Raw genomic sequence first — 25,510 nt, 5'->3', positions numbered from 1 at the left:
AGTACGTTCGCTCATCTCTAATAGTAATCAATTGATGAAAACAATAGGGGTGAGGGTCCTGCTCCAACGAGCTTACATACTACGAATAGTGGGATGATACAGAAGGTAAAGGGACTGGAGATGTGCACGGTATGGCGAGGTGGAGAGTGAGCGATGTTATACACATAGACAATGGTCAGACATTTAGCCGTGTGACTGCAGAATCGGTATGACTGCAGGAGCGGTTTATGGTGGCTAGCAGGGATTGCAGTCAGTAGGTCAGGGAGCATGTTATCAGGTGGCGTACAGAGGGGTTTGTTTAGGGAATGCGGTATGCCTCCCTGAAGAGGTGCGTTTTTAGAGCACGCCTGAAGTTCTGCGAGTCCTGGATTGCTTGGGTAGCCTTTGGTAGTGCGTTCCAGAGGATCGGTGCTGCTCTTGAGACGTCTTGGAGGCGGGAATGAGAAGTTCGAATTTACGGGCCTCTCAGTTTGGTTTCGTTAGCAGAGCGGAGAGCCCAGGCTGGTTGATGGATTGAGATGAGATGGCAATATAGGGGGGGGGGGGCGCTGCACTGTGGAGGGCTTTGTGGATGAAGGTGGCGAGTTTAAATTGAATTCTGTATTTGACGGGCAGCCAGTGCAGTGACTGGCACAGGGCAGAGGTGTCCGAGTAGCGGCTGGACAGGAAGATGAGCCTGGCTGCCGCATTTTGGACGGATTGGAGAGGGTAGACTCTGGTGCAGGGGAGGCCAATCAGCAACGAATTGCAATAATCGAGCCAGGAGTGGATGAGTGCAACAGTAAGCGTTTTTAACGTGTTCACCGTGAGAAAAGAGCGGATTCTTGCGATGTTCTTGAGGTGCAGCTGACCCGTTCGGGCCAGAGATTGGGTGTAGGGGGTAAAAGAGAGATCAGAATCAAATATGACTCCAAGGCAGCGGGCATGTTGTCTAGGAGTTATGGTGGCGCCACACACTGAGATGGAGATGTCATGATGAAGTCGGTTAGTGGAGGGTGGAAATACCAGTAAGTCAGTTTTAGAGAGGTTTAGTTTTAGGGCGCCCACCCACTGGCGATTTTTTTTTTTTTTTTTTTTTTTTTTTTTTTTTTTTTTTCCCTTTGCGTTTAGCGTTTTTTCTCAAGAGCAATTAGTTTTGAATGTGTTCCTGTCCACTGGCGTTTTTTTTTTCGGTCCGTTGCAATTTTTAACATAGGAACTGTCAGTTGCATATGTGTCCTTATTTTTCTCTTAATGCACCCATGAATGTCAATGGAAATTAACGGAAAAGCCGCGAAAAAGCCGCGAAAATGCAGCGAAAAACACGCCGAAAACGCTGCGTTTTTCACGCACGGAAATCGCAAACGCCAGTGGGTGGGCGCCCTTAGGTAGAGAGAGAGGACATGGTGTTAGAGACAGCAGACAGACAGTCAGTGATGTTTTGGAGGAAGGGTGCAGAGATGTCACGGGCAGAGGTGTATAGCTGGGTGTCATCAGCGTAGAGATGGTATTGGAGGCCAAATCTCCTGATGGTTTGTCCAATAGGGGCTGTGTAGATAGAGAAAAGGAGGGGGCCGAGGACCGAGCCCTGGGGGACCCCAACAGCGAGGGGAAGAGGAGAGGAGGTAGAGCCAGCAAAGGAGACACTGAAAGAGCAGTCAGATAGGTAGGAGGAGAATCGGGAGAGAGCAGTGTCCTTTAGGCCAATGGAGCACAGCATACTGAGGGAGTTTGTGGTCAACAGTGTCAAATGCTGCGGAAAGGTCAAGGAGGATCAGTAGGGAGTAGTCGCCCCTCGATTTGGCTGTCAGTAGGTCATTGGATACCCTTGTAAGGGCAGTTTCTGTCGAGTGTTGAGGTCGAAAGCCAGACTGTAGGGGGTCTAGGAGAGAGTGCTCTGATAGGTAGCTTACAAGACGGGAGTAAACCAGGCGTTCTACATATTGTAAACATGTAATGTGTTGATAAATAGTAATGAAACTGATGTTCCTGCTTACAAAAGAAACATGTTTTCTAAATGTATCGTTCAGCCGACGGATGATTGGCTAGACTGGATACAACTGTCTACTGTCAATTGAGAGCAGGGCTGTCTAGATGGAGTTCAGTCTCAGGATGTCACAAGAATGGTTGTTATCCACTGACAGCAAAACATGGTCTTGAAAATGATGAAGAATTGAAATAAAAAGGGTGACATTTATGTGTAAATGGCAAGCTCCAAATCTATTAATGAGCTGCCATTTTTTTCACCGAAAATATTGGTGTAAAATCCACCAGATGACATAAGGAACATAAGTGTCCCGCGAGTTGGGTCACATTTAGCATTCTATGCACACTCATTTTGATTTATCATATTCAGCCACCAAAATATATAATAAACTTTCACAACTCTTCATTACACAGTGATTAAGCTGTATTTACATAAAATAATGTCAGCAACAGTTGTCGCACGACTAAATATTTCTGCCAACTCATACCGCTATTGAACTCAAAGTAGTCACTGTGAGTTGTAGTTGTAGCAACCTGCAATTCACGCTGTGACTCCATTGAGCTCAATGGCAGTGTGAGTTTGCAGGAAATCTTTGGTCACATGTAGAGATGAGTGAGTATACTCGCTATGGCACATTACTTGAGCGAGTAGTGCCTTAGCCGAGTATCTCCCCGCTCGTCTCTAAAGATTCGGGGACCGGCGCAGGTGACAGGTGAGTTGCGGCAGGGAGCGGGGGGGAGAGAGGGAGAGAGAGATCTCCCCGCTCTCCCCCGCCGGCCCCCGAATCTTTACAGACGAGCGGGGAGATACTCGGCTAAGGCACTACTGGCTCAAGTAATGTGCCTTAGCGAGTATACTCGCTCATCTCTAGTCACATGACATCTGTCTTGGTCAAAGTCATCATGTAGACCTAGCCGTAGGCCTGTGTAACACGAACATATGCGAATTAGGCGTTGCATATTTGCGTGCACTGCATATAGCGTTCATCGTTTTTTACTGTACCTTTTGCATGCACAATTGTGTATGCAATAAAAAGGCACCGATGCTCTCCATCATTGACATGGACAATTAGTGTTCTTCAAGATGTGTTTTTTTCCTGCGCAAATGCACAGGAAATCAGAGCATGCTGTGTTTTTTTTGTTTTGTTTTGTTTTGTGCATGCAAAGTGCTGGCTTGTGAATGAACACAATGAAATCAATAGGTTCTATTTTCTGTATAATGCGCGCACACACACAATTTTGTGTGCAAATACGTTGGTGTGACGCAAGTCCTAGGCCTGTTTCACACAAGCGTATGCACAATTGTGCATGCTTTAGCTCTGTTTTTGCGCTGTGAGGCTTTTTTGTGCTCTTTTCAGCATAAATCCTTGTATTTTTTTTCTGTCGGCAGGGCATAGTGATTTGTGCACAGGAAGCAAAGATGAACCGATTGAATTGGCTAATTTGTTTAATGGCTTTCAGATGTATTCTTCTTCCAATAGAATTGCGCAGTGTTTCAACCTCTCCTTGCATTGAAATCAAAGGATTCTATTGTCTGCATATTACATGTGCAAATTTTGCATGCAAATATGTCTGTGTAAAGCCAGCATTAGTCTACCACACACTCACAATCTAGTAATCACCCAAAAATTGATCCTCTTTGATTTGTTTTTTATTCTAACGTTGAAAAATTACTTACCGGCTTTGTTTGCTCTGGACCTGCAGTTGCCGTATTCTCATTCTGCCACTTGGTAATGGCAAGATATGACTAAAGAATGAATGTTCTTGGAGAAGTATGCTACGGAGATGTTCTGCCTCTGCCAGCTGCCTACTGCTGCTTTTTATTAGTTTGACTTTGTATTGTAGCAACTCTACCGCCATTAGTCTCTGTTATCAGTAAATATACAGAATTGTAAACTACTAAAAGTCAGGAATTCCTCGGATGAAGGTAATATATACGGGAAAGATATCCATGAGGAAAAGTAAGAATATAGTCAAGAGTGAAAATCTTATATTTTTCATATGTTTTTCTATACATACAGAAGGACACGGTAGGCACAGATCACATCACCCTACTACTTCCCCCTATCCTGACTTTTTTTAAAGTACAATACTAACATTCTAATGGAAAAAAAAGCTGTTAAATATTAACATTTTGTACTTTTAGCTGACTTTTTGCATCATTATTTCTCATTTTCCAGTAACACAGGCAGGCTATACGTAAATCTACAGAATGTTGCTTTTTAAAAGCTGGCAATCTTGTGACAGTGTGGAAATACCAGTAAGGAACAGTGAAAGTTGTGAAAGTTCCTCATGAGGATGCCACTGAACCAGCTTGCTTGACAAAATTTTAAAATATGGGACTTTCCTTACATGCAATAAAAAGTGACCGAAATATTACCTGAAATAACTCCTTATGCCATCCCGATATTCCTAAGCAGCGATGAGCGAATTTTGAAAACCTCTTGTTCGGCAGTTTGTAAAACTTTTGCAAAAAGTTCAGTTTGAACTGAACTGGAAATTGATCAGCACCCCTAAGTTTGGTAAAGCCCTGTATGACACGCTGAAGGTGTTAGGCCACTGGAACATGATAGAGCTGGATTCCGCATGCGGGAGCCCAAAACCGGGCAGCTCGGCAGAAAGTATCAATGGGTTCCACCTGGCGATGTTTGGTTCCGTCCAGAAAAGGAGCCGTTCAGTTGTGGGATTCCCCTTTCCTGCTCCCTGAATAGAGCAGGAGAGCAGACTCTCCAGCATAATTATGGAGGCACCCTTATACAGGGCTTTTATGACTCTTAGTGTTCTAATCACTGTTCGGGACTAGTGTTGAGTAAATGGAACCAGTAGAACCCTGTTTCGGGTAGAACTTTACTAAAAGCTCTGTTTAGCTCTCCTTTAGCAAAGTTTGACCTGAAACCGGGTTCTACTGGCTTGATTGGCCAAAAATCATAGCAAGGAAGACATCAAGCGAGCTGCCTGTTTTAAAGGCAATGTCAAAAATTTTACAAGGAGAGATTCTGCAAGATGAACATAACTCTGAAGCACGGGCCTCCTGTTCTTCCAAGGAAAAGCAGTAGAGCTACCAAAAATAACAACAAGAGACACAGCAGTGTGCTGCTTGTTTTAACAGCAATGTCTTAAAGTTTGTAAAGGACAAATTCTACCAGGTGAACAGGATAACCAAGTAAGGGCCTTCTCCAATGCTTTAGAAAATTCTCAATTTTTTTTTGGGTGGAAAGAGGGGGGGGGGGGGGGGGGGGGGGGAGTGAGGAGGGGGCAAACAAGGATGAATGTCCCACAACTCTTGGGGGTACCATGGAACATAGACCACCAGTGTCAGCTTCATGCCCCATGTGCAGGGCATTGACCCAGTGTGCTGTTAAGAATATGTAATGCCCCTGGCCATGCTTGTTGGACCGTGTGTCCGTATTCAGGTGCACCCTACCACTGATGGCATTCTTCAATGCCAGAGACACGGTATCACTCACACGACAGTGGAGGGCAGGAACTGATTTTTGGACAGAGAGACAGTGGTTGAGCATCTGGTACTGTGGGTTAGCAGAGAACATTACATTGCAGAAGGCATCTGTGTCCCTTAGCCTGCAGGGCAGCCTTTCCATCGCAAGCAACTGTGCATTGCTTGTGTTCATGGATGGTTGGAGTAGTGTGTGTGTGTGTGTGTGTGTGTGTGTGTGTGTAATTTTTTTAAAATTATGTTTGCATAACTAGGGGATGGAGGGCTAACTGATTATCTGGGGCATGGTGGTAGAATATGGGGTAGATGTCAATGTCTGTGATGGTGGCTGCTCTACTTATGCTCTGTTTCCCCCTCCTGGCTTTGAAGCCTGCAACCCAATCGTCAACTTCGGAGGATTTGCCTGAAGCAGGTGGGCTACTGTTGCCCCTATATAAAACTGCCTCTCTGTGCTCAGAAACTACTGCATGACTAAGGAGGGAGATGGAAGAAGAAGCAGCTGCTGCATCAGAAGAGGGAATAGGATGAGGCTGACTCTTTGCCCTCTGGCCCGGGTTAACTCTCCAAGACGGCGGGTGGTGGAGTTCCTGTGGTTGTTCATACACGTTGTGTTGAGGTTGTCTACATCCTTGCGACATTTTAAACACTTACTGCAGATCTTACAGATGACTGCGCTTCTGTCATCACGTGCGGTTACTAATCCAGTGAGTAGACTACCTAGCTGTGGGTCTGATATTGCTGTTGTGACTAGTAGTAACCTCCGTTTCCAATCCCCCCCCCCCCCCCCTTGAGTACAAATTGCCTGTGGAGGGATGACCGCAAGAAAAAAAATGGTTGGGCGTTGGTGTATTCAATGTCTCGGTCTTCTTCCTCTGGTTGTTTGAACTGCCATGACCCTGAATGATCAAAGACCTCCTCAGACTGATCCATGTGGACTGCTTCAGAGGATGCAGGGGATTTGGCACGGAGTGAAGTACAGTTTGAGGGGTATTTTTAATGATTTTGGATGTCTGCGCTGACAGAGGCCTCTATTTCTTCGTGTTTGTGACAGATATCAGTTTCGTGCCATTTCTAGCTGTGAATTCAACATTTAAAAAGTGGTTACACAATAACTATTCACTGTTGCAGGAAGAAAATAATCATTCTGTTGCGGGGGCACAGAAGGACTAAATAGTAGGGTAAAATAAAGCCAGAACACTGAATACAGGGCGATACAACTTTGCCAGGCAGGGTGCAAGGGGCTATGGCCTCCTCCAAAGAGGAGGTAATGATGATTGTATCGGAGGCAGGCTACTTTTTTGTGGCTCACCATATATATGTGAAAGCTATTATATGTAACAACTAGCTGATATACCCGGCTTCACCCGAGTTAATTTGGTATTGGTGTTTATCTGGTGTTCACACGGAAAATCTTATGAAGTCGTGGTTACTTTGGAGATACCGGAAAAACATATGTTCACCATTTTGCATAGTTCTCTGCGTTACCCAGGAAACACCATGTGGAGGTAACCATGCGACATTTCCTTTATATAAAATGACATCAGGAAGTGAGAGAATTAGATTCCATACGGAAAATTTGGACGCTAATTCTTTTGCACTTAGAATTGAATAATCAAGTTGGGACCCATTAACTTTTCCTACTTATGACATAATAAATGCTCGTGCCAAATTTCAAGTTTCTATGACATTGGAAAGTGAGAGAATTAGATTTCGTACGTAAAATGTGGACGCTAATTCTTTTGCGCTTAGAATCGAACAATCAAGGTGGGACCCATTAACTTTTCCTATTTATGACATATTTAATGCTTACGGCAAATTTCATGTTTCTATGACTTTGGGAAGTGAGAGATTTAGAGTATGTACGTAAAATTTTGACGCTAATTCTTTTGCGCATAGAATTAAATAATCGAGTTGGGACCCATTAGCTTTTCCTATTTATGACATAATCAATGCTTGTGCCAAATTTTGAGTTTCTATGACACCGGGAAGTGAGAGAATTAGATTCCGTACGTAAAATTTGGACGCTAATTCTTTTGCGCATAGAATTTAATAATCGAGTTGGGACCCATTAGCTTTTCCTATTTATGACATATTCCATGCCCGTGCCAAATTAAAAGTTTCTATGACATTGGGAAGTGAGAGATTTAGATTATGTACGTTAAATTTCGACGCTAATTCTTTTGTGCTAGAATTGAATAATCGAGTTGGGACCCAATTACTTTTCCTATTTTGGAGATAATCTATGCTTGTGCCAAAATTCATGTTTCTACGACATTGGGAAGTTGGAGAACTTTTGGCGAGTCAGTGAGTCAGTGAGGGCTTTCGTCTTTATATATATATAGATAGCTAAGACTAAAGATGAGCGAGTATATTCGCTAAAGGCAATTGCTCGAGGGAGCATTGCCTTTAGCGAGTACCTGCCCGCTCGAGACCAAAGGTTCGGGTGCCGGCGGCGGGCAGGGAGCTGCGGGGGAGAGCGGGGCGGAACGGAGGGGAGATCTCTCTCTCCCTCTCTCCCCGCCCTCCCCCCCCCCCCCCCCCCGCTCCCTCCAGCTGACTGCCGCCACTCACCGCTCCCCCCGCGCCGGCACCCGAACCTTTGGTCTCGAGCGGGCACGTACTCGCTAAAGGCTAAATGCTCGCTCGAGCAATTGCCTTTAGCGAGTATACTCGCTCATCTCTAGCTAAGACTCCTATTGATCCCAATGTAAGGTTATCCTTTCCCATAATGGAGAGGTTATCAGACTGTGCTCACTGTAGCTAATAAATACCGTTAATTGGTTTTTCATGTCATGTCTAACATGTCCTAAAGTACAGACTTAGCTAAATTAAACTTCCCCCAACTTGGAGCCCTCTGGAGAACGGTCTGCTGCTCCAAATCAGAAGAAATTTGCCATTTATGAAAAAAGTTAGTAAAAAAGTTTCCAATAGGTGGCGCTGTAGGGGACCAGATCTCCCATGACAGACCTGCATGAGTGTCATATCTGAATGACTGCATTCACTGGCATATTGTAGCGATTAAAGCTGAATCGCTGTGTTTAGCAGGGGTAATCATGGCTTTGCGAATGGCACGCATTCAGGACTTGTTGAATATTTTTAGCGCGATTTGGTAACTACAGCAACGCCCAACGGTGACTTTTTTTTTTTTTGTCTGAAGTGGCCTTTTTCTGAATTTCGTCTCATTTGGAGTAGCAGAATGCCCTCCAGAGACCTCTGAGTAGGGAAAGTTTAATTTCATTGACCACTTTGAATACTTAACCTCTTTTTACCCCCTTTTATAGGATGCCCATTGCCTGCTTACAAAGTAGCAGTAGTTTCCTATCTTTCTGAACCACTGTTGGACTGTAATGTAGTTCCGGAGCTGTGAGTTTGGGGTCAGTGTTGCCATGTCACATTATGACAATTTCAGCAGGTTTAGAAAGGCATGCTGAAAATGTTACTATGTGGCCCTAACCTAGAAAATAAAGGAAGGAAAGTGGAAAAGAGGAAATCGGGCTGACACAATATTATGACTTCTATTTGCTACGATGAAATCCTGATATGACTAATAATGTTAAAATCATTACCACCACATCAGTCAATGTATCCATCCTCACAAGGATTCTCCCCATTTAAATATGAATGAATGACTTATTCATGAATGTTCTTTATTTTCTGAGAATGGATGAAAAAACGTGTATAGACTCATCAATTATGAGGCAATAGTATTTCCACATAGAAGTCCTCTTTGGCCCTACTATAAAAGTAGTGTTTTTGTAAAAAATTCCAGTTACCTTTCAATCTTCTACATATTAACAGGATACAGTATGTCATAAATGCCTGATAGGTGAAGGTCTCACCGCCTGGAGCCTTGTCTATCTGGAAATGTGGTTCAATGACTGCAGTCTGAAAAAAGTTTTAATGGAGTTTATGAGTATCCCATAATTTTTTGTTTTTAGTAGGAATACCCCTCTAAGGCTACTCTTACACAGGTGCTTGAAAAAACGCAGCGTTTTTTTAACGCTGCTTTTACTGCGTTGATATGCGTTTTTGGCAGCGTTTGACTGTTTTCCCCACAGTTATAAAGGCAGCCATGCAAGATGATAATGCCAGAACTGAAAAAATGCAGCTGAAAATATTCAAAAACGCAGTAACTACATTCTACCACGTTCTCTGCAGCACTGAAAACGTCCCCAATGCATTTCAATGGGCAAAGCCTTGCGTTTTAAAACGCAGGAACGCAGGAAAATAGAACATTAGCCTGAGAAACCCCATTGAAATCCGTGGTAGTGATTGGCAGTGTTTAGCGTGTAAAATGCTGAAAAAAGCGTGTGTGTGCGTGGCCCAAGGCTGGTTTCACATATTTTGGCTTATTTACTTAGGCTTAAGGGTGGCTTCACACGTGCGTGTGCATACATAAGTGTGCGCACCCACAAACGTGCAAAAACACGTGTGTATGCAGGTCCGTGCAGTGCCTTCAATAGAGCCACAGCTGCTGTCGGCGGCTCCATTGAAGGCAATGGTCTGCCAGCACCCCTGAATTCAGGGAAGGGCTGATGAAGGAATGCGGATGCGCATGGGGCAGATGTGCTTTTCATCCCCGCAGGGACACTGCAGCGGCGGACAGGTAAGTATTTTTTTTTTATTTTTTTTTATTTTTTTACACTAAAATTCTCCTTTTGCCGGCAGACAGTTGTCTTCAATGGAGCCGCCGGCAGCAGCTGCGGTTCCATTGAAAACAATGCGTGCATTCCCTATGGTGCACGCATGTCCTATCTTTGCCTGTAAAGCACGGACATGTGAACACACCATAGGGAATGCATTAGTACTAATAGAAGCGTGTTTTTGGGCGCGCATATGCACGCACAAATACACGCTTGTGTGAAGCCACTCTAACTCAGAATGAAATGTAGGCCTGTGTCCAGCTGCAAGCAACAAATATGTTAAGCGGTGCAATACATCTGTCTCACCCGGCGGTTTTCCTGCTATAATCTATGCCAGAATATGGGAGTTTGGCATGTTGTTGAAAAAATATATATTTATTTCTTATATTGTGGATATGGCCTAGGGGGGATTTGGAATAGCCCAGTAGGGTCCTACAAAAGCACTATAGCAAATTTTATGTAGGTTTGCAATTTCCCCAGGGCATGCAAGTATTAATTTTGGGTTAATCTGCTCTGCAACAGAGCTAAAAATTAATTTGCCCGGCAACTGGCTATTTCTCATTGGCTGCCAGCAATGTGAGCTCTAATTGGCTAGTTTGTCTGTCTGGAGAGATTAACAATAGGATTGGCTATCTGAGGCCACTCTCACACAAACGCTTTTTTCCGCGATTACCGCGGTGTTTTGAATGCCGCGATATAACACTCCCATTCTCCCAGCCTCACAGACATGAGCTCGAATGTGGCGCTGTCTGCTCTATATTTTGCGTTTAGCGCACCTCATCAATGATGGATTGCGCTAAAGCTGCTTCGGAGGCAGGAATGCTGCCGACAAAAACAAAAGTAAAATTGCGGCGCTCTGCCGGGGCCATGTGGGAGTGGCCTAACAAGGGGGTGACAGTTGAGAAGCAGGCCGCAATTGGTTCGCCCATGCCAGAGTCCAAGCATGAGGACACAAAAGGAAGTGAATGTTAGTTTAGAGAATGTGGTTGGAGAGAACAGTCGAGTTTTAGTCAGCTTGTCTAAGGAGATAGTCAGTGGTTAGTGGAGAGCAGTGAGTTGGTGTAATAAAGCACTGAAGTGAGGAGCCGGTGGAGAGATGTAGTGGACTGAGGAGGCAGATCATGGAGCAAGTGAGAGCTGTAGAGAGGGATTAACCTAAGCCCCTCTGTGATTCTGTATACGCAATGTAAGGTATAAAGGCGCCTGATAGCTGGGAGACTGCCCAGAGGTGACCGAGGCCGGTAAAGAAGGTTTATTTTAATATTTTCATAACCCCTCGCCTCTGCGTATTACTGACTCTTCTCATCTAACTATTGTGCTATATAGCACTGGTGTCATGACATCACATTATCTACAATGCCAAAAAATGTTTTGGGTTTCCCTGCAAATGTTACTATCTGAAGAGCTGTGGTGATAGCGAAAGCCCTCACTCACTAACTGACTTGCCACTAATTCTCTAACTTCCTGGTGTTGTACAAACTTAAAATGTGGCACAACCATTCCTGAGGTTATAGTAGGGAAAGTAAAGGGGTCGCAATTTGATTATTCAATTATAAACTCAAAAGTAAGTGACCCTTTATGTAATGTAACTAATAACATCTGTATTGCACAAACATGAAATTTGCCACAACCCTTTTTTATGTCCTAAATAAGAAATATAAAGGGGTCGCAACTTCAATATGCCATTCTAATCGTGAAAAACTGAAAATCCATGATACAGGAGAGTTCTTTTTTCAGAAACCATAAAGCCTGGGGAAATGATTTGTATACCGAGGAGAATCTACCTCTCCTCTCTGTGTATATGCCGAGGAGAATCTACCTCTCCTCTCTGTGTATATGCCGAGGAGAATCTACCTCTCCTCTCTGTGTATATGCCGAGGAGAATCGACCTCTTCTCTCTGTGTATATGCCGAGGAGAATCTACCTCGCTTCTCTGTGTATATGCCGAAGAGAATCTACCTCTTCTCTCTGTGTATATGCCGAGGAGAATCGACCTCTTCTCTCTGTGTATATGCCGAGGAGAATCGACCTCGCCTCTCTGTGTATATGCCGAGGAGAATCGACCTCGCCTCTCTGTGTATATGCCGAGGAGAATCGACCTCGCCTCTCTGTGTATATGCCGAGGAGAATCGACCTCGCCTCTCTGTGTATATGCCGAGGAGAATCGACCTCGCCTCTCTGTGTATATGCCGAGGAGAATCGACCTCGCCTCTCTGTGTATATGCCGAGGAGAATCGACCTCGCCTCTCTGTGTATATGCCGAGGAGAATCGACCTCGCCTCTCTGTGTATATGCCGAGGAGAATCGACCTCGCCTCTCTGTGTATATGCCGAGGAGAATCGACCTCGCCTCTCTGTGCATATGCCGAGGAGAATCGACCTCGCCTCTCTGTGCATATGCCGAGGAGAATCGACCTCGCCTCTCTGTGCATATGCCGAGGAGAATCGACCTCGCCTCTCTGTGCATATGCCGAGGAGAATCGACCTCGCCTCTCTGTGCATATGCCGAGGAGAATCGACCTCGCCTCTCTGTGCATATGCCGAAATGCTGTAAAGTACAAAAGGAAGCTGCCATGGACTGCAGAGATAGAGCATGCTTTTAAGGCTAAGAAGGGTCTGCAACCTCCAGTTGGGGGTAAATTTGAATAAAAGGGGTGTTAACTTATAAGGGTAAAAAGTGTGGAGAGAGGGAGGGGTGGCATATTTTGCAGAGTAACATCGGTACATGCAGTCTGAGGAGAATCTAACGCTCCTCTATGTCTATACGTATTTTATTCCTCAGTTCCTTTGAACTAACCAGGACTTCATAAAATTTTCTGTGAGAACAGGTAAACACCTGTACCAAATTAACTCAGGTGAAGCCGGATATATCAGCTAGTATTATATATAATTTTAATAAGATTGCTTAGGATAAAGCTATATCTGTCCTGAAAGAAAAGTAAATACTGTAATATAAGGGCAGACTTCTATAATAACGGGATATGTTTTGAGAAAGCTGGCTGACAACTTAAAATGCTGTTATTATAGCTCCCCAGAGGGTCTTAGGCCTCATCTCCACAGGGAAATTATATTTAGCAAATCCGTGCAGTTCTCCCACACGTGACATCCGCATACCCGTATCCCATTGGAAAGCATTGACCATCCACGGTTAAATAAAAAGCCACGGAGGGTATTTTAAGTGATGTGTGTATTTCACATGCAGGAAAAATAACACGGCATGCTCCATTTTAACGCGGATCACGCGCTGGTGGGGTAAATTGTCCTCTATCTCAATAGATCTCCCGCACGCAAAAAAAAAGACAATTTAAAGTGCATCCGCTGCAGAAATCTGCGTGCACCATATTTTTCCGGTGGACATGAGGCCTTATCTAGTCTGTGAAAACTCCTGATATGCCCAGTGATGCAATAAAACCTCATTACTCACAAATCTCGGCAGGCGTTCAATCCAACTCTTCAGGATCGGAGGAATGTTGAGTGACATTCCCTGGCAGCTGTATTGGCAGATTGTAGCTACTTGAGAGAGGACAAAAATGCAGCCACTTATATCTGTTGGTGGTTTTTCTCATAAAGGTAGTCAGTCATTTAAAGGGGTTGTCTAGTTGTAAACTATTGTTGGCCTATCATTAGGATAGGTCATCAATAGTAGATAGTGTGGGTCTGCCGCCAAGGATCCCCACTGAACAGCTGTTCACCAGGCAAGAGGGCTATATGCCCTAAGCGGATTTCTCTAAGAAGCAAACAGCTCTGTTCCAACTGTTGTAGCCAAGCTCAGTATTACAGGGAAAACTCCCATTTAATTCAATGTAGAATTTGCCTGCAATAACAAGCTTGGCCACTACAGTGGGAACGGAGCTGTTTGCTTCCTGCAGAAATCTGCTCAGTGCACAAACACACCAACCAAGCAAACAGATAATCACCAGGGGTTGTCTATTAGAGGTTTTACGGTATATGTCACTTTATAGATGTAGCATAGTGTGGTCTGGGGGGGAGATAAATGTGTCAGGCTCTCAGTCTAACAATTGTGGTACAGTTTTGAGATGCTGCATGAGATGAGACCTGTAGCCTAGAAGAACAAGGCTTAGCAGTAGACTCAGCAAAAAAAAAGGAAAAAAGAGAACTAACCTACCATACTTACTGGAAAGCATTGAGCAAGGAGGAGCTTTTGAGGAACGACATTATATAAAGAGAGCTGTTCCATATGATCGGACATCAGAAGCCAGTGTGACTCTGCATTTGGTATGTCCTGCAATATCTGATATGTTTTATACTGAATTTATCATTATCTTGCATCCTTGTTATGATGCTGCCACCGTAATCATTTTATTGCATCTCAATATATAGCTACTCTTGTATGGTTGGGGTATATACCAAAACAGTTACTGCTGGATTCCAAGTTTGTGTATTTTGCTTTAGGTTTTCCTTTATTTTTAACATGTGGGTGAGGTTGGGCTGGTTTCACATTTGTGTCGGAACCTTCACTTTTTCTTCCATTCCGGATGGTGCTGTTCGGTTCTGTCCAGAGACGGAGCCGTTCCGCCATGCAGGGATTCCCCTTTGCAGCTCGTACGGAGCAGGAAAGCGGAATCCCCAACGCAGATATGAAACCACCTTTAAGATTTCCATCATATTGTTCATCCATCATCCAATTTTTTTACTAATAATGAAGCTGACTGTACCAGAACTGACAGAGACTGATGCTGTTTTGCATGAGCCTGATACATAAACTGAATTGCTAAAACTAAAGCTGACCGGTAAATATAATTCTTCTGCTCTTAGTTGTTACTGTAGCTTATTCTTTCTTTTCAAAACCACTAATGACCACCATAACTCTTGGGGCATCTTCACATATCCTTTTTATTTATTTTTAAGTCACATTTAAAAATATAACTTTCTTTTTACTAGCGTTATTGGTAGCATTTTATATATTTGCTTTAGTTTGTAATTTGACATCTTTGAAATTCTGTAAGGTCGTCTATGGAGTAACGCTATACCAGAGTGTACTGTGTTGTGGAAAAAGCCACTGACCTCAATAATGCTTCAAAATGGCAAAAACTAAAACGCATTATATGTTAACTTTACAATCTAAAAGACACTTTAAAGTATTGGTGATTTTAAAAACCCTCTAAAGTATGCCATCTAAATTTGTCGTCATGCTGTATGTAAAACTATCCTAAGGCTTCCTTCACGCACAGTTTGAGGATTTCATGTATTTTTATTAGCTTCTTTTGGTGGCTTTTCCTCTTACTATGAAAAAAAAATCTTTCGTAGAGTATGCTGTATTTTTGAAAAAAAAACTCTATGGACCAAAAAAAACAAACAAAAAGCTGTTAAGAGTGAGGAAAATGCCATAAGAAATGTTAGTAGTGCATTTTTTAATGTCCTATTGATCCACATCAAACATCTGGCCACAGCATATTTGCTGCAAAAAAAAGTGAAATCTGCAAGGTGTTTGCATTAAAAAGCACTTCTTGAATGCACACTATTAGAGGTCGTCACCCAGCTTTTTCCACTCCTGATGCCGAATCTGCAAACCTCTGGGACGAGGGGAAGAATTAGTATTACTACATTAATTTAAAAGGGAATTCGTCACCTATGGGTTGTTGGGGGTTTTTTTGGTACAAATTAAAACTAGATAGTAAAACATTCCACTTTTTAGTTTTTTCATTTTTTTTTTTCTGTACATGATTATGGGGGAGTCCATCTTACCTCTGCTGCAGTTAACCGCATTTAGAAATACTTTACAGCAGAAATCATAGACCATTCACCTAATATACAAGAGCTGACCCACAGATTTCTATAGTAGTAATAATATAATAATATCTTTATTTGTATAGCACCAACTTATTCTGCAGCGCTTACAAGCCCGGGAGAAAAACAGACAATACAACAATTACATGTGATGTACAATCAGTTTGAAACAAATAGAGTGGGGGTGATACAGGAGGTACAAGGGTGGTGAGGGGGACACAAGGACACAGGCACTATGGGAATTGCATGTGGAAGTCAATTATTAAGAAGCAAACTGGGTGGGGCGGTAAGGAGGTGCAGGGGTAGAGGTCGTATGCATTAAAGGGGTTGTCCTGCGCCGAAACGGGTAGTTTTTTTTTTCAATAGCCCCCCCGTTCGGCGCGAGACAAACCCGATGCAGGGGTTTAAAAAAAAAAAACGCATAGTACTTACCCGAATCCCCGCGCTCCGGTGACTTCTTACTTACCTTGCGAAGATGGCCGCCAGGATCTTCACCCACGGTGGACCGCAGGTCTTCTCCCATGGTGCACCGTGGGCTCTGTGCGTTCCATTGCCGATTCCAGCCTCCTGATTGGCTGGAATCGGCACACGTGACGGGGCGGAGCTACGAGGAGCAGCTCTCCAGCACGAGCGGCCCCACTCAGAAGGGAGAAGACCGGACTGCGCAAGCGCGTCTAATCGGGAGATTAGACGCTGAAATTAGACGGCACCATGGAGACGAGGACGCCAGCAACGGAACAGGTAAGTGAATAACTTCTGTATGGCTCATATTTAATGCACGATGTATATTACAAAGTGCATTAATATGGCCATACAGAAGTGTATAGACCCACTTGCTTTCGTGGGACAACCCCTTTAAGCAGAGTGGAAGGTGTGGGGAGGCATAGGGAGGGGCGGGGGGACTAGGTCAAGGGATTTGGTATGCCTCCCTGAGGAGGTGCGTTTTTAAGGTGCATCTGAAATTTTGTGCATCAGGAATTGTCCGGATGCCTCGGGGTAGAGCGTTCCAGAGGATGGGTGCTGCTCTGGTGAAGTCCTGTAGGCGAGCATGAGAGGTTCGTATTACAGGGGTGTTTAGTCTGAGTGTGTTAGCGGATCGGAGTGAGCAGGCTGGGTGGTGTACTGACAGGAGAGAGGCGATGTATGCTGGCGCGGTGCCGTGGAGAGCTTTATGGGTGATGGTGAGGAGTTTAAATTTAGCTCTGCATTGGATGGGCAGCCAATGCAGCGACTGGCATAATACAGAGGCATCTGAGTAACGACTGGATAAAAAAATGAGCCTAGCTGCTGCATTTAGTATGGATTGGAGTGGAGCAAGTCTGGTAGGGGAAGGCAACTGAATAGTGAGTTGCAGTAGTTGAGCTATAACAGTAGACTGTTATAGCTCCGAGCGATGCGCTGAGGTCATTGTGCAGGAAGGGGAAGGAGGTAAGCTGTGACTATCACCAATTGAATGTTGGATCCTGTGTTGTCTATATATAGGTATTATGTTTTATTGTAATCCTGTCTGTGATGATAGTAAGATGACTCTAATGAAAAAATTGTCTGCCATATCATTATTAGGCTTAATGGTCAGTGTAAAAACTGCAGGATTTTAGTTTTGGGATTTTTAAAAAAAAAATTATTTAGACAGTGACATGGCAAATTAAGAATTTTAAGATTTTTTTTTTTAAAATAGGTTTTATTTTAAATTTGATTTGTACAACAAGTCTTTCTCTTAATAACACGTTTCCCTATAAATCCTGGTAAAATAGGATCTCCAAGAGCTTATGAGGTGGTCTAGAGCTCTTCAAATTGGGATGTTTCCTAGTCGGCACATAGAGACAACTTAACCTAATGGTTGAAGGATATATGAAATGTAGCTGGAATACTTTACCATGGATATTAGGCATAATTAATTGAAGTTATGAAAACTTGTCAGTAATGAAGTAACGAAGGGACATTTCAGAAACCTTTAACCCTTTCCAATCCACTGTCTGACGTCTTCCTACATTCTGATTGAAGCTTGTACAGCTCCAATGTCAGAAGACATCCGACAGGGTATTCTTACCGTCTATTGCCAGCACTGCTGTCGGAGCCTCTCTGGCGCACACACACTGGCTTTAGCCAGCAGATGGCACTGTTGTATAACAGCAAAAAGAGAAAGCCTTTTAGGAAACCCTGAATCCAAAATTGGATTGGAAAGGGTTAAAACACACTCTGGTGTATTGAAACTTCAGAAGTCAGATCAGACAGACTACAATGCAATGAGCATAGAATTCATTTTCCAGGTCAATGCAAAGAAACTATTTCCATTATGCAGCATCTCAGAAGAGTGAATAAATCGCACTGCAGAGTTGCGCGATCCAGACCAGTAATGTCCACGTGCCGTAGTTGAACTTATGGAAAACCATTCTCTTAATAAAATATCTAATTTACTTGGTACTGAGCAGTTACTTGCCATATACTCTATGAATATCAAAACCCCATGTAAGTATATGGTAGATTTCACACAATGTATTGCAGTTGTGCTATTGCGTCTATCATTCTATTGCACTGATCCGGTTATATAAAGAAATGAAATTTTACACTCCAAGAATATTATCTTTTACTGATAACATGGTCCTTATAAATCCTGTTAAAACAGTATTGCCAAGAGCTGATAGTGCTGTCTAGAGCTCTTCAAATTGGGAGGTTTCCTAGTCGGCACATAGAGACAGCTTCACCTAAAGAGTGTACAATGTAGCTGAAAAAATGTAACATATTGGGCATAATTAAGCTAAGACTTACAGACTGAGTCATAACGAGATCGGCGATTGTCTTTGGTAAAAATCACGACTTTCTTTGCAGTTTAAAAAGAAACCATACAGCTGGGGAGAACCACCGATACAGCCCTGCAAATGCTATTTAGTACAATAAAAAGTGCAATCATAGAATGGTACAGTTGGAGAGGACCTTCAGGGTCATCAGGTCCAACCCCTCGGGGCTCAATGCAGGATTCACTAAATCATCCCAGACAGATATTTGTCCAGCCTTTGTTTGAACACTTCCATTGAAGGAGAACTCAGCACCTCCCGTGGTAACCTGTTCCACTCATTGATCCCCCTCGCTGTCTAATATCTAATCTGTGTCTCCTCCCTTTCAGTTTCATCCCATTGCTTCTAGTCTTTCCTTGTGCAGAGGAGAATAGGGTAGATCCCTCTGCACTGTGACAGTCCTTCAGATATTGGTAGACAGCTACTCTCAGCCTTTTTTTTTGCAAGCTAAACATTCCCAGATCCATTAACCATTCCTCATAGGACATGATTTGCAGACCACTCTCCATCTTGCTAACTCTTCTGTGAACTTGCTCCAGTTTGTCTATGTCTTTTTTTTTTAAAGCAGGGTGCCCAGAACTGGACACAGTATTCCAGATGAGGAGTGATAATTACTTTACGTGATCTAGAACCCAATTGTCTCTTAATACATCCCAAAATTGTTTGCTTTTTGTTTCTACATCACATTGTTGACTCATGTTCAGTCAATGATCTATTAGTATACCCAAGTCTTTTTCATACGTTCTGCTGCTTAGCCCACTTCCTCCCATTCTGTATGTGCTTTTTTTATTTTTCTTGCATAGATGTAAGACTTTGCATGTCTCCCTGTTAAATACCATTCTGTTAGTTACAGTACACTGTTCAAGCGTGTCTAGATCTTTTTGAACTCTCTTTTCCCTAGTGTTGGCTTTTTCTCCTCTGTGTCTTCTGCTAATTTGACCAGTTTTTGTCTCAGTTCCCTCCTCTATATCATTTATAAAAATGTTGAATACTGGGCCCAGGACAGAGCTTTGTGGTATCCCAGTTGACAAATTCTTTGAATTTGATGGGCAGCCATTTATGACCACTTTTTTTTTGTCTCAGCGATGCTTTTCTTGTGAAAAATCGCACACTGCTGCCACCTTCGATTTACTCGGATGAAAGTGAATAGGAGTTTCTAATGTTAAAAAAGCACTGCACAAAAATCGCTAGTTTGTGTGTTGTGATGCAATAAAAAGGAGGCTCAATAGGGAAATATGGACTAGAAAAAAATGCGAAACCCAGTAAGATAGGACATGCAATGGGTTTTTTTTTCACACCACATTGCATAAGTGAAAACGTCACAAATGGAAATGAAAATCATTGGTTTTTTTTAATTGTGCGTTTTTACTCACTCTTGCATCATGCGAAAATCATTCGATTTTTATCGCGAGTGTGAAGGAGCCCTAAGTACAATCACTTAGTTGTGAATCCACCTAACATTTGCCTTGTTTATTTGGCACTTGGTAATTTTTTCAATAATGATGGTATGAGATGCTTTTGTCAAATGCTTCACTGAAGTCAAGATATACTATATCCACCGCATTTCCCTGATCAACCCAGTCGGTGACTCTGTCATAGAAGAAAATTAGATCAGTCTGGCATGACTTGTTTGTTACAAACCCATGCTGACTCTGGTTAATTACGTCATTCTCATCCAAGTACTCGCATACATGCTGTTTTAATATTTTGTTCAAAGATTTTTACCGGTATAGAAGTCAGGCTCACAGGCCTGTAGTTTCCTGGGTCCACCTTCTTCCCTGTTTTGATATTTCAAAAGATACCACAGTTAGATGTTAGCTGGAAGTCAATAGAGAAATATTAAACTTGCTACAGTGCATTTCCTAGGGACATATTTTTCATTTGTGCCTTTCTTTCTGGTTACAGCAGGCTGTTGGTTTGTAAGATTATTATTATTTTTTGAATGGCATTTGCATAGGCTTCTCTGTTGGACATTAAATATGCCAGAAAAAAAGCATGTTAAAAAATGTCTGAATAAAAAAACTGCTACCCAAAATACGCTTGTTAAAAATACATGTACCAGGAAAATGCTACTTTTTGAATATCTTTCTGGGTAAAAGAAAAAAAAAAAGTTTACAAAAAGGTGTTTATGCAAGAAGTTCTAAAGTGTATTTTCAGGAAAACTTAGGATAGGTCAATAAGTGAGTGATCAAGAATAATACAACCTTATAAGCATCCACCGATCAGCAAGACAAAGGAGGCAGAAACTCCCCACACAATCTAATTGTATACTTACCAGGAGCTATTGCTTTAATGATGGTTAATTTTAGACCACATATTGAGCAATGTATGTATTACGAATGCAGCCGTGGTTAAGGTGTTCTGTAATTTTATTCTGTTGAGTATATTATTTCATCACAGCAAGAGAAATACAATACAGGCTTCAACCGGCCATACAGGATACTGTGAAAATTCACCTCCTCAGACATAATGAATGCAATTACAAGTAGAAATGCATTCCACACCTTAAAGACATCACTATAAATACCTTTAAAGGCATTGATAAGTCTACATTTTATGATTAGTGCTTCCGTTTGCACAGACACAGGCCGCAACATTATAAATAGGTCCCTGAGATCTTATCGGATTTATGACCTGTATACCCAGTGTGTGGTTATTATGAACAGGATGCTAATTGGTAAAAATAAGTTTTGTTAAAGGTATCATATCTACAAGATTAGTTTTTCCCACCGAGAGCAATAATCTTAAGAAACTAATAGAATGTCAAAGAAAATAAAAATAAGTGAAATTAACCTCTTCTCTTCTCCTGATACTAAAAATTGCAAAGGGAAAGTGAATGGCAATATAATTTAACAATGTGTGAAGCTACAGCCCACTGTACTCCAACACCAACCCCCCCCCCCCAACCCCCAAAAAATGCCTTTTCAGAGATGGTGCTAAGCAATGTGCATGCAAGTGCGATGCAATGTTTCCATTGATGTCAATGGGAAACACTTGCGCCCCTTGCATGTGTGTGAGGATTGCAATTTCACAGAAGTAATTCGATCCATTTTAAAATCAAAAGCGTTTCACATCAACGTGAAAATCGCACGTCGCCAAGCGTAATATGGGCCAAGTTTCTGAGCCCAATATCGTACTCGCCTGTGTGAATGGAGCCTAGGGCCAATAGAAGTCCTGGATATTACTTAGATTGTTATACAGGGCTTTTATGGCTCTTCAACAGTGTTCTACAATGTTTTATTTAACTAAACCAGACCAAACTGAACTTTTTGGAAAAGTCACTACTAGGGAAAATGAAGTAAATTGTGACTGTCCCATTCTCCTCATCCTCCTTCCAAAATGAACATTTTCTAAAGCACAAGAAACAGCTGTAGCTCTACAGATTTTCCATGGAGAAGGCCTGAGTTTGGCTGGTAGAATGAATCCTTGTAAAATTTTAGAAATCACTTTTAAAGCAGGCAGCATTCCTGCTGTCTCCCTTTGCGCCGTTTTTGGTCTAGGACACCCAATGTGGTCCTTTTTGCTTTCAGTGACACCCCTGTGCTACGATTGAACCCTACACCACTGTACACTATTTTGACCAATTAGTGGAAGGAGCACAGTGTTCCGGAGATGTGTGACTGCATATCCATGTAATTTGATGCTTTCGCTGCATTGGGGACCTCTTTTGGAGGGTTAATTAGGGAACCCAATTTGTACTCCCATTGACTTTAATGGGAGTCGCAATTGACCATCCTGATTCATGATGATTTTTGTGAAATCAGCCTGATACCAACACAAATGGATTATTCAACTTATTACTACTCATAATTGGCATGGCAGTTCCTAACTTCGACAACTAATATAGTCTTAAATGTGAAATGAGGGTCGTATCTTAAAAGAAAGGTTGTTATAATTTGTCAATGTATCAAGAATGTAAAAAAAAAGTATAAATATAGTATAAAATTGTAACTAAAATGGGTTGATGTGATGATGAAATAATTTGAATGTTTGTTTTCTTTTACCCCTTCAGAAAGAACCAGTGCTCTGGAGAGTCCATAAATCACCATGAATGATTCCATAACAAATGCTACAGATCCCTTCTCCTGCTATCACCCATCTATTGTGGATTACCGTTACTTCGGTGTGACATGGGGTATAATCGTATCTTTGGTGGGTACAGTTGGCAATGTGTTGACAGTAATTGCCTATGCACTAGATAAAAAACTGCAGACCCGTTTCAATCTACTCATCATCAATCTAACTGTGGCGGACATCTTGTACTGTACGTTCCTACAGCCATTCTCTGTGGACTCCTATCTACACCTTCATTGGAGGAGTGGAGCTTTCTTCTGCCGCATCTTTGGGATGCTATTGTTTGTTTCTAATTCAGTATCCATCATAAATCTGTGCCTCATTGCCGTCAGCCGTTACATTCTCATCACCAACAATAAACTCTTTGACCGTATTTTTTGCAAGTGGGGTTCAACATTAATTCTCCTGGCCACCTGGGTGGCAGGATTTGCTAGCTTTGCACCACTTTGGCCAGTCTATGTATTAGTCCCTAAAGTTTGTACATGCAGCTTTGATCGTATAAAAGGAAGACCTTATACCACCATTCTAATGGGCTTTTACTTCGTGGTGGGTCTAAGCTGTGTTGGTGTCTTCTATTTACTCATCCATCTGAAAGTTAAATCTGCCTCCAAGGCTTTGGACCAGTACAAACTTGCCAACACCAAAACCACAAAGACAAAAGCTTCCAGTACTAACTCCGGTCTAAACAACAAATTTCATGAGGCGGAAGACAGTGGTGTAGACACGGCAGCTTCAAGTGAGATCATCTCGGAACATTTAAGTTCTTCAAAAACTACAGTGACTTCCCATTCTACTGATCAGATTAGATCAGCCCCCGCCACAGTGCCTCAACCAAAGGACTCTGGTTCAGATTTCAAAAAGGTCACCCGTATGTGCTTTGTGGTTTTTCTCTTCTTTGTGATCAGTTATATTCCTTTCTTACTGCTCAACATTTTTGATGCCAAAAACGCAGCACCCCAAGTTCTTCACATGATCGCGGCAAATCTCACATGGCTAAATAGCTGCATCAATCCCATATTGTATGCGGCCATGAACCGACAATTTCGTGATGGTTACAAAAGAGTTGTTCTTCTAATCATTAACAAATTCAGAAGAACATAAAGGTTCCAAGAACTGGACATTTGAATCTTTCGTACTCAAGAGTAACATCTGAGCAGAAGACATCACTCATGAGATTTTGATATTTCTTTGCAAAGTCACTATTAGAGTACCCACACTTCTTCTTCAATGTTCAGAATAAGCAATTCTAAGCATTTTTGCTATGTTTTATCAGCCTATTCTAAGCATTTTTCTTAAAAAAGCCCTCTAGTGTTAAGCAGCTAGACGAAGACTGATTTCTTGGCCCTGTCTTCACTTAACTGCATAGTAGAAGAGGGCTTTTTAAAGAAAAATGTACAGAATAGGCTGATAAAACATAACAAAAATGCTTGGAATCGCCTATTCTGTAGATTAAAAAATAGTGGGTACTCCTTTTAAGCACTTTCGTCTACTATACTGTATAGTTAACTGTTTCTTTCCATGGTACAGTCTGAATTTCTCTAGAAACTAATGTAAAGAAACTTAAGTATTGTATTACATAGCAGCTACAGAGACACTTGCATGTATTTTCTAACTTTCATTTCCAAAAAATGATGGTCACAATTTACCTTATAGCATGATGGTGGTTGTTCCCATGCAGCAGAACATGTTTGTATATAATATTTATAAAAGTGTTATATGTATATCGTGATAATAAATTTTTATATTCTTTTAACCAATAAGAAAATCTATACTCATTATGTCTTCAGCTGCACATCCATCTTGGGCTTTGCCTTTTCATTTTTATGTCTTCCTGCTGAGTAAGGGCCCGTTTACACGGAACCATTATCGGTCAAAAAAATTGTTGTATTGCGCGAATTTGGAAGACAATCATTCAGCGTAAACATGGCTGACTATTGAACTACAAACGATAATTTTTTATGCTTGCATAAATTAAATTGTTAGCTTGTTCACAACTCGTTACGTGTTAACAACAATCGTTCAGTCATCCACATTCTCTGGTATAGTACACCCCTTGGTATATTCAACCCCTTAAAGACCAGAGGGTTTCAGTCCTAAAGAACCAGACCCTTTTTGTAGAGTGTTTTTTTTTTTTTTTTTTGACCCGATATTAGAGATGAGCGAACACCAAAATGTTCGGGTGTTCGTTATTCGGAACGAACTTCCCGTGATGCTCGAGGGTTCGTTTCGAACAACGAACCCCATTGAAGTCAATGGGCGACCAGAACATTTTTGTATTTCGCCGATGCTCGCTAAGGTTTTCATGTGTGAAAATCTGGGCAATTCAAGAAAGTGATGGGAATGACACAGTGACGGATAGGGCAGGCGAGGGGCTACATGTTGGGCTGCATCTCAAGTTCACAGGTCCCACTATTAAGCCACAATACCGGCAAGAGTGGGCCCCCCCCCCCCTCCCAACAACTTTTACTTCTGAAAAGCCCTCATTAGCATGGCATACCTTTGCTAAGCACCACACTACCTCCAACAAAGCACAATCACTGCCTGCATGACACTCCACTGACACTTCTCCTGGGTTACATGCTGACCAACCGCCCCCCCTCCCCCCCACAGCGCACACCAAAGTGTCCCTGGGCAGCCTTCAGCTGCCCTCATGCCACACCACGCTCATGTCTATTTAGAATTGCGTCAGCCATGACGAGGGACCGCAGGCACACACTGCAGAGGTTGGCACGGCTAGGCAGCGTCCCTCTTTAAAAGTGGCGGAGCGATAGCCCACAATGCTGTACAGAAGCAATGAGAAATAGAATCCTGTGCCACCGCCATCAGGAGCTG

The 25,510-nt window shown here is 42.5% G+C and overlaps 1 protein-coding gene across 1 annotated transcript in view; it reads left to right on the top strand.

The window, feature by feature from the left end:
- Positions 1-23,937, top strand: part of LOC136584275 (G-protein coupled receptor 84-like) — a 32,482-nt gene extending 8,545 nt beyond the window's left edge. The window contains exon 2 of the mRNA XM_066584300.1: positions 22,617-23,937. Within this exon, the coding sequence (XP_066440397.1) occupies positions 22,652-23,779 (1,128 nt within the window). The 5' untranslated portion in view covers positions 22,617-22,651 and the 3' untranslated portion in view covers positions 23,780-23,937. The remainder of the gene's footprint in view (positions 1-22,616) is intronic.
- The last annotated feature ends 1,573 nt before the right edge of the window (positions 23,938-25,510 follow it).

The sequence above is a fragment of the Eleutherodactylus coqui genome, chromosome 1, assembly GCF_035609145.1.
Source record: "Eleutherodactylus coqui strain aEleCoq1 chromosome 1, aEleCoq1.hap1, whole genome shotgun sequence".
Classification (NCBI taxonomy): Eukaryota; Metazoa; Chordata; class Amphibia; order Anura; family Eleutherodactylidae; genus Eleutherodactylus; species Eleutherodactylus coqui.
Note: the sequence above shows the minus strand (reverse complement) of the source record. Positions and strands in the feature narration are given on the sequence as shown.